General features: G+C 36.6%; 3 protein-coding genes across 3 annotated transcripts; all 3 read left to right on the top strand.

Annotated features, from left to right (window-relative positions):
* The first annotated feature begins 370 nt into the window (after nucleotides 1-370).
* LOC133330888 (odorant receptor 67d-like) lies at nucleotides 371-2687 on the top strand. The gene is made up of 4 exons (XM_061539289.1): nucleotides 371-613; nucleotides 681-1213; nucleotides 1276-1465; nucleotides 2475-2687. The coding sequence occupies exons 1-4, from the start codon at nucleotides 371-373 to the stop codon at nucleotides 2685-2687; spliced, it is 1179 nt and encodes a 392-aa protein (XP_061395273.1).
* Nucleotides 2688-4165: 1478 nt separating this feature from the next.
* LOC133330887 (odorant receptor 67d-like) lies at nucleotides 4166-5583 on the top strand. Its single transcript, XM_061539288.1, has 4 exons — nucleotides 4166-4408; nucleotides 4465-5012; nucleotides 5082-5271; nucleotides 5371-5583. Exons 1-4 carry the CDS (start codon nucleotides 4166-4168, stop codon nucleotides 5581-5583), a joined length of 1194 nt encoding a protein of 397 aa, XP_061395272.1.
* Nucleotides 5584-8333: 2750 nt separating this feature from the next.
* On the top strand, nucleotides 8334-9783 carry LOC133330889 (odorant receptor 67d-like). The gene is made up of 4 exons (XM_061539291.1): nucleotides 8334-8576; nucleotides 8651-9171; nucleotides 9238-9427; nucleotides 9571-9783. The coding sequence occupies exons 1-4, from the start codon at nucleotides 8334-8336 to the stop codon at nucleotides 9781-9783; spliced, it is 1167 nt and encodes a 388-aa protein (XP_061395275.1).
* Nucleotides 9784-10280: the final 497 nt, after the last annotated feature.

Below are 10280 nucleotides of genomic sequence, written 5' to 3'. Positions count from 1 at the left end.
CGTGTAGCCGTAGATTTAAAAAAAAAATATATATCAAAGTGAATCAATTAACCAACCAAGCAGTTTCATTTGGTATTTTCCCCTGGGAATCGAAACCATTAGAGGACGATTAACATTATTTTAAATACTATTTGTTTTTTTAATCCGCATAATTAAGTATTGACCCTGAATTGTAGATGTCAAAAAAGTATGGCCAACATTTTGGTGTTAAAAATTCATGATGGTCTAATTATTGCGAAATGTTCTGCCCCTCTTGCGGTATTGCATATTCTCACATACTGCCGATAATTCAGTTTTGTTCTCTACGCCTTACATCGATGTGAATTAGTTCGGGAATTTTGAAATTTGAGATTTCCAAAAAATACAAAATATGTCTAAGAACGTGGTCGACAGTTATGAGGCAATTGTGCGTCTAATAAAAATCTGTTCGGGTGTATGTGGAGCGAATGTTTTTAATCCCGCCTACAAGATGAACATCCTGACATGGATTGTTATGACATTTATAAATTTATATTTTGCCTTTACTGGCTATACGCTCTATGTGAATCTTTATATCGAACGAGATTGGACCCTTATGCTGCAGATTGTCTGTTTTTTGGGTAGTGCCTTGCAGGTGGGTCGAAATCCCCTGAAGTAAATCCTGGAGTCTGGGAAATAATAAATTTGAATAATTTTTGCAGGGTTATTGCAAGTTGTTGAATGCCATTTGGAATAAGGACGCATTACGATATTTGGTCGATGAATTGCGTGAGATGTATGTCGAATATGTTCAGAAGCATGATGAATATCGCGAATGCCTGCAGAAGAGTATTAACCTATCGGTGAAATGTATCAAATTCATGGCTATCTCCCATGTCGCCGTGGTAGTTGGTATAATTGGTGTGGTGCCATTCTATCGCCTCGTCCACAATCAACGGGTTTTTGTAATGCAATTTTTGTTGCCCGGCATAGATCCGAATACCGAATATGGTTACATAATTATGAATTGTATGCATTGCATTTGTATAATATTTGGAGCATTTGGAAATTTTGCAGCCGATTTGTGTTTCTTCACCTTTGTCAGTCATTTTCCACTGTTCAAGGATATTTTATCATGTAAATTTCATGATTTAAATGATCTGCTTGAGGAGGAGGAGGAGAATAAAGAAAGGGAGCCCAGAGATTATAAAACGTTGCTCCGAGACATCTTTCAATGGCATCAAAAGTACATGAGGTGAGGGTGGGGAGTTGTGAACAAAAAAATATGGGAATAAAATTCGTTTTTCTCTTTGTTAGATATATCACCACTGTTAAGGATAATTACTTCTGGGTTCTATTGGTCGAAATGGTAACATTTGGTTTGAGCATTGCTTCGACTCTCTTCTGTTTACTTTTGGGTACATGGCCGGGAGGTCTTACGTATTTGTGTTACTGTTTTATGATGTTGTACATTTACTGTGGCCTGGGCACAGTGGTTGAAGTGACTGTGAGTATAGTTGAAGATACAAGATCAGGATATTTTTCCAAGGTTCTGCAGAGGCGTGGATTTTTTAAAGAATATTTGTTTTTTTTTTTCAGATAGCCTAGAAGGCATAGATTTTTTAAACGAATATTTTTTCTAGTTGCCAACCAGGCGTGGAATTTTTAGAGAATACTTTTTCTGCTTACCAACAAGGCTTGTATTTTTTTAAACAATATTTCTTCTAGTAGCCCACAAGACTTATAGACGAGCTGAAGGCCAGGACATGTTTATGGACAAGCTGACTCATTTACAGTTGTGCTGCAGGCAGGTAGTCTTCCAAAAACTAGTTGAAGGCCAAGGAGATTTAATAGGCGACCTGCAGAGAGACTCAGAGAGACTTCTGTAGACGAGCTGTAGGCCTGGAGTCTTTCATAGATGGCTAATGGCCAGGCAGTCCTTATAGACGAGGTGAGGTAAGGTTGACCCTACGGACGAGTTGAAGTCTTAATAGGCGACGGATTTTTTATAGACAAACAAAAAGGTCAATGGGCTTCTACAGATGATCTGAATGTCTAGAGTTTTCTATAGACATGCTGAAAATAAGGGTGTCTTTATAGACGAACGAAAGAGCTGAAGGCTAACCAATCTTTAAAGAAGACGAAGCCAACCAGTCTTTATAGACGAGTCGAAGGCCCGGGAGACTTTATAGGTGTCCTGCAGGCCATAGATGCTTTGTAGACAGCATGTAGATCAAAGAGTCATAGACTGCGCCTTGCATGTCAGGGAGTCTTTGTAGTCCAGATGTAAGTCAGTGAGTCTTTATAGGCAAGCTCAAGGCCAGAAAATGTTTTACGACTCTGTAGGACCTTTTTACAAGGATTTCTAAAGAATATTTTTTAAGAATATTTTTAAGAATATTTTTTTAAGAATATTTCTTTTTTCAAGTTGCCCAGAAGGATATATATATATATATATATATTTGTTTTAAATTTTAATTTTAAACAAAAATAATTCATTTTTTCCCATTTTGCAGAACGATGACTTCATCGATTTCTGTTACACTCAAGTCATTTGGTATAAACTGCCAGTGGCCGAGAGAAAAATGCTCCGTATGATGTTAATGATGACACAAAAAACCGGAGGACTAACCGTTGGGGCGGTCATACCCCTTACCATGAATACCGGTCTACAATTAACGAAGATGATTTACACCATGACAATGATGTTGATCAATTTTATTGACTAATCGAATAATATGTCCTTAATTCTTAGTGAAATAATTTCTTTAATAAAATGCTTAAATAAAAATAGATGACCTTTTGGTCTTCTAAAAATATTATAAACCCCGATTTATGTCCTATATTCCACTATAAAAAGTAAAAAATATGGGCTACTATTAAAAAATCCACACCTTCTGGGCTACTTGAAAAAAATATTCTTTAAAAAATCCACGCCTTGGTGGCTACTTGAAAAAAATATTCTTTAAAAAATCCACGCCTTGGTGGCTACTTGAAAAAAATATTCTTTAAAAAATCCACGCCTTGTTCTGAAGACTTGAAAAAAATATTCTTTAAAAAATCCACGCCTTGTTTTTGAAGACTTGAAAAAAATATTCTTTAAAAAATCCACGCCTTGGTGGCTACTTGAAAAAAAAAATTCTTTAAAAAATCCACGCCTTGGTGGCTACTTGAAAAAAATATTCTTTAAAAAATCCACGCCTTGGTGGCTACTTGAAAAAAATATTCTTTAAAAAATCCACGCCTTGGTGGCTACTTGAAAAAAATATTCTTTAAAAAAAATCCACGACTTGGTGGCTACTTGAAAAAAATATTCTTTAAAAAATCCACGCCTTGGTGGCTACTTGAAAAAAATATTCTTTAAAAAATCCACGCCTTCTGGGCTACTTGAAAAAAATATTCTTTATATTACTTGAAAAAAATATTCTTTAAAAAATCCACGCCTTGGTGGCTACTTGAAAAAAAAAATTCTTTAAAAAATCCACGCCTTGGTGGCTACTTGAAAAAAAAAATTCTTTAAAAAATCCACGCCTTGGTTTTTTAAAAAAAAAATTCTTTAAAAAGCCACGCCTTCAAGGCTACTGCTTCTTTAAAAAATCCACGCCTTACTGGCTTTCTTGAAAAAAAAAATTCTTTAAAAAATCCACGCCTCTACAAAAAAATCCACGCCTTTTTAAAAAAAAATTCTTTAAAAAGTCCACGCCTTCTGGGCTACTTGCAAAAAAATATTCTTTAAAAAATCCACGCCTTGGTGGCTACTTGAAAAAAATATTCTTTAAAAAATCTACGCCTTGGTGGCTACTTGAAAAAAATATTCTTTAAAAAATCCACGCCTTGGTGGCTACTTGAAAAAAATGTTCTTTAAAAAATCCACGCCTTGGTGGCTACTTGAAAAAAATGTTCTTTAAAAAATCCACGCCTTAACCAAGCACTTGAAATATATATATATATATATATATATTATTTTAAATATTTAACCAAGCGTAGGCTTTTTTCCCAATTTTTTTTTTTTTTTTTTTTTTGCAACAAAATTATCTTCTAATTATCATATCATCCATATGTCAGGCGGTTCGATCAAAGGCTGTCAGTCAGATATATTTGCAATTAAATTTTTAGTTTTGCGTCAATTCCCGACTAATTGTTTTTCGGCCAAACACTGTTCGCTTGGCATTTAAAGTTTAGCCTTAAAACGGAACACGAATACGACATGGCCAGAACGGTGCTAGAACGTTATAAACTACTTATTCGAATATTGCGTCTGTGTTCGGCATTGTGCGGTGCAGATGTCCTAGATCCGGAATATAAAGTCAATCTGCTGACGTGGATTGTTATCGCCTTCATAAATCTCTTTTATATATTTACTGGCTATACGATTTATGTAAATCTGTATGTCGAAGGCGAATGGACCAATGTCCTGCAGGCCCTGTGTATGGTGGGTAGTGCCGTGCAGGTGAGAATAGAAACATATAAAATGTCTTTCATTGGAGGTCCGTTTCTCCGTTCCAGGGCTTTTGCAAACTTTTGAATGCCATTTGGAATAAAAAATATTTAATTGAATTACTTAGCACTCTGGAGGCCATCTATGAGGAATACGATCGGAAGCATGTTGAATATCGCAAATGTCTGAACAAAAGCATTAATACCGTGGATAAATGTATAAAATCCATGGCTGTTGTCTATGCAGGTCTCCTTGTTGGAGTTATTGGGGTAATGCCATTCTTTCGACTTTTCTATAATCGGCGGGTCTTTGTTATGCAATTCCTTTTGCCGGGCATCGATCCGAACACCAATCATGGTTTTATTATTATGAATTTTATGCATTGTTGTTGTATTTTCTTTGGAGCCTTTGGCAATTTTGCTGCGGATAGTTGTTTCTTTACCCTGGTTAGTCATGTGCCCTTGTTCAAGGATATTTTATTGTGTAAATTTCATGATCTGAATGTCAAACTAAAAGCCGATGATGATGATGATGGCGATGGCGATGAGAACGAAGGCCATCAAAATTGTAGAGAATTACTAAAGGATATACTGCAATGGCATCAACATTATATGAGGTAATTTGGTTGTGTTCTCTTATTTTTGTGTGAAAATATTAGTTATCCCTTTTTACATTTTGCCTGTAGATACATAAGCACCGTAAAGGAAAACTATTTCTGGGTAATTATGGTGCAGTTTGCAACCATGACTCTAAGCTTGGCCTGCACTTTGTTCTGCTTGATATTGGGTAAATGGCCGGGAGGTCAAACTTATTTGGCTTATTGCTTCATAATGTTACATGTTTACTGTTGTCTGGGTACTATGATTGAGATATCCGTAAGTGCAGATATTCGCAACAGATACGAATAATTCATATAATTAAACAAATTAACATTTAATTATTTATTTTTAATTTTTTTTTTTTTTATTTTCTAGAACGATGGCTTTATCGATTCCTGTTATACGGAAGTAATTTGGTATAGACTACCGGTGGCGGAGAGGAAAATGCTACTGATGATGTTAATGATGTCTCAAAATGCTGGCGGTCTAACCATTGGCGCTGTCATTCCCCTAACCATGAATACCGGCCTGCAATTGACGAAAATGATCTACACCATGACAATGATGTTGATCAATTTTCTTAACTAAATATAAAATGAAAATTTTGTAGAAACGAATAAATTTAGAGGGTTTTTAGAACCAATTTACGTTGCAGAAGTAAAGCAGAAAATGCTTCCATCGTTCCCTGGTTTAAAAATATTATTTTAAAAACAAGTGAGCGGAAAAGTATAGTCGAACGGAGTCGAACGACCGTACGATACCCTACACAACTACCACGGAAGAATAACTCTCTGCGGATATTCCGAGCCTGGGCAATATTTCGTGATAGTTGCACCCTCATGAGCGATTAGAGGTCAACACAGTACCTCTTCCTTACACTGACACATTTTCCGAATATTACTAATATTCAGTACAGTCCTTCTAATTATTTGTCCATATCCCCCTCACCATCGGTTGTGCTGTGATGTTCGGCTTTCAATTGTGGCCTATAGATCGACTCGAAAAAGAACATACACAAATTAAGTTTTCAGCCCACCTCACCCCAAAATTATTATCTGATCGTCAACGAAAATTATAGGCATTATCCTTGATCATACCTGAATCCTCATAGAAAATGTCGAAGCGATCAACGCTATATTTCCGCCCTCTAGTGTGGTAATGGGTTACTAAATAATATATGAATAGGTAAGCACCTGTAAATATTTCAGTGTAACTCCCACATCCGAGTACATACGACGATATAATTGGTATCAATTTAAAGGTCAACCACTCCTCTTGGATATACTAACAACTTCTCGGGTCTCTCTTCTTCGGGAGTAAATATATACGAAATATAATAGAAAATTTTGTCATTTTTCACACAAAAGTCAGGGTCTATTTGACCCGCTAAATTTTAACTGATCTTTATCAATAAAGGCATGCTTATTCTTTGGCCAGATCCCCTTCTCCATGTAAAATTTCCCCTTCTCAATGTTCAGGTCATAATTGCGGCCTCTGGAACGACAAGAAACTCAGACAAAATTAAAGTTTTTTGTCCATTTCGTCCCCGAAATATTAATCGATCTTTGCCATAAATAATAGGGGTCTTCATTGACCAGAATCCATCCTACACGCAAAATTTCGTGAAGATTGGTCCATAACTGTGGCCTGTATCGTGTTTACAAATTATAATGGACAGACGGACGGACACACATGTGTAGATCGACTCAGCTAGTCGAGATATAACGATGGGTATACATAAAGGTGGGTCTATGAACAATATTTTGCGGCGTTACCAACTATTCAAACTGTACAAAGCTATAATACCCTGACAAGATAGTTGTGTAGGATATGAATACGTGGATTTGAATACTCTTCACCACATTGTGGTACAGGGTATTATGCATTTGTGCATATGTTTGTAAGTTGCAAAAGCAAACGACATAGACACATGGTCCCTTTGGAGAATATGCATAGAATCACTTTTTAAGTCGATTTATGCATGTCCGTCCGTCCGTCTGTCCATGTTAAATTTTAAACAAAGTACAGGTCGCATTTTTGATTCGAATTAGATGAAATTTGACACAGCTCATTTATTTGGCCCAAGGACGAATCCCATTGAAATTGGGAAAAATCGGTTCAGACGTAGATATAGCTGCCATATATATTTTCGTCCGATTTTAGGTAAATAGTGCACCCAGGTGCCTATATATCCTTCGATTTTCATGAAATTTAGCACAACGTACTGAATTAAATCTAGAAAGATGTGTGTTGAGTTTCGTGAAAATCGGATCAGATTTAGATATACCTCCCATATATATTTTCGTCCGATTTTATATAAATGGTGCACCAAAGTCCCTATATAGCCTTTGATTTGCACGAAATTTAGCACAACGTACTGAATTGAGTCTAGAATGATGTGTGCAGAGTTTCGTGATAATCGGTTCAGATCGCCCGATTTTAGGTAAATAGTCAACTAAAGTAATTAATGTAAATGATGCACCAAAGTCCCTATATAAAGTTCGATTTGCACGAAATTTGGTGAAGGGTATCATATAGTCGGCCCCGTCCGACTTTACTACTTTCCTTAATGTTTTTTTTTGTGTTTTTTTAGATATATCGCAACTGTTAAGTCTAATTACTTTTGGGTCCTGTTGGTCGAAATGGTGACATTTGGCTTGAGTATCGCCTCAACTCTATTCTGTTTACTTTTGGGTACATGGCCGGGAGGTGTGACATATCTGTGTTACTGTTTTATGATGTTGTACATATACTGTGGCCTGTTCACAGTGGTCAAAGGATCAGGGTCGTCGCAAGCTACGACCAACTAGAACATGAAGGATACATGATACACATATAAGATATATTCTTTGTGGGACCATTAAAAAACTCCGGGGATTGAAAAATAGAAAGAAAATATTGTAATCATTAATTTATTTTTACCACTTTTCAGAATGATGGCTTCATCGATTCCTGCTACACTCAAGTCATTTGGTATAAACTAGAGTCTCCCAGTCAGATGAAAGGGTTTTTTTTTTTAATAGATGAACTGAGGAGTGTCTCGAATGCGCATGCTAAAAAGCTGAGGGAGGGTTTCCCATAGGCAAACTGTGGGCCCTAATGAATTAATTGCCTTCTCTAGGGACGATAAAAAGGAAAAGGGTTTATTTTTTTCATTTTACTAGTATGCAATTGTATCATACTGTAATTACCACATCAACCGCATATCAAATCGATAGATCAAAGGCTGTCACTCAAATATTACAATTGCCGTTTATTTCACAGAAAGCAGGGCTAATTTTGATTTTCGGCCACACTCTTCTTTGACATTCAAACCTTTGCATTAACGCGAATACGACATGGCCAGAACAGTGGTGCAACGTTACAAAGTAATTATTCGCCTATTGCGTATTTGCGCTGCATTTTGTGGTGCAGATATTCTGCAGCCGGATTACAAAATGAATCTGCTGACGTGGATTGTTATAGCGTTCATAAATATGTTTTATATCTTCACTGGCTATACGATCTATGTGAATCTGTATGTGGAAGGAGAATGGACCAATGTGTTGCAGGCCTTGTGTATGGTTGGTAGTGCCGTGCAGGTGAGGGTAGCTAATAGAAAAACACAAATTTCCTTCATTTGTTTGGGGGGTTGGGCGGTTCATTTCTCTTCCAGGGCTATTGCAAACTTTTGAATGCCATTTGGAATAAAAAATATCTGTGTGAATTACTTTACGAAGTGGAAGACATCTATATGGAATACGATCGTAAGCATGAGGAATATCGCAAATGCCTGAACAAGAGCATAAATACCGTAGATAAATGTATTAAATCGATGGCTGTGTTATATGCTGGTGTCATTGTGGGTGTTATTGGAATAGTGCCCTTCTATCGCATTGTCTTTAATCGCCGAATCTTTGTAATGCAATTCCTTTTGCCGGGCATCGATCCGAACACCAATCATGGTTATATTATCATGAATTTTATGCATTGTTGTTGTATTTTATTTGGAGCATTTGGCAACTTTGCAGCGGACAATTGTTTCGTTACCTTGGTTAGTCATGTGCCCCTGTTCAAGGATATTTTATTGTGTAAATTTCATGATCTGAATGTCGCACTAGAAGCGGTAGACGAAGGTCATCCAAATTGTAGAGAATTGCTGAAGGACATACTTCGGTGGCATCAAAATTATATGAGGTAATTTGGTTTGCGATGGTATTGTTGCGGGGTGTGGTAATGTAAATTAATCCATTATACACGTAGATACATAACCACCGTTAAGGACAACTATTTTTGGGTAATTTTGGTACAATTTGCAACAATTTCTCTAAGCTTGGCATGCACTTTGTTCTGCCTGATATTGGGCAAATGGCCGGGTGGCCAAACCTATTTGGTGTACTGCTTCATTATGTTATATATCTATTGTGGTGTGGGTACCGTGATAGAAATATCCGTAAGTATATTCGAAACAGAACTATGCAGGTAGGAGTCAAATTCGGCAGACAAAGAATAATAATAGCCTATAGGCATATGTGTATATAATAATAATTATTATTCATATATTTTTTTATTTGCTATTTATTTCTCTTTTTACAGAACGATGGCTTTATCGATTCCTGTTACACGGAAGTAATTTGGTATAGACTGCCGGTGGCGGAGAGGAAAATGCTACTGATGATGTTAATGATGTCTCAAAATGCTGGCGGTCTAACCATTGGCGCTGTCATTCCCCTAACCATGAATACCGGCCTGCAATTGACGAAAATGATCTACACCATGACAATGATGTTGATCAATTTTCTTAACTAAATATAAAATGAAAATTTTGTAGAAACGAATAAATTTAGGGGGTTTTTAGAACCGAATTACGATGCAGAAGTAAAACTGAAAATGTTTCAATCGTTTACTGCATTAAAAATATTATTTTAAAACAAGTCAGCGGAACAACATAGTCGAACGGAGCCGACCGTACGATACCCTACACAACTACCACGGAAGAATAACTCTCTGCGTATATTCCGAGCCTGGACAATATTTCGTGATAGTTGCACCCTCATGAGCGATTAGAGGTCAACGCAGCACCTCTTCCTTACACTGACACATTTTCCGAAAATTACTAATATTCAGTACAGTCCTTCTAATTATTTGTCCATATCCCCCTCACCATCGGTTGTGTTGTGATGTTCGGCTTTCAATTGTGGCCTATAGATCGACTCGAAAAAAAAACATAAAAAATTAAGTTTTCAGCCCACCTCACCCCAAAATTATTATCTGATCGTCAACGAAAATTATAGGCATTATCCTTG

This window comes from Musca vetustissima, unplaced genomic scaffold (genome assembly GCF_032173495.1).
Source record: "Musca vetustissima isolate MV318-11 ecotype Yass unplaced genomic scaffold, APGP_CSIRO_Mvet_v1 utg69455, whole genome shotgun sequence".
NCBI lineage: Eukaryota > Metazoa > Arthropoda > Insecta > Diptera > Muscidae > Musca > Musca vetustissima.
Note: the sequence above shows the minus strand (reverse complement) of the source record. Positions and strands in the feature narration are given on the sequence as shown.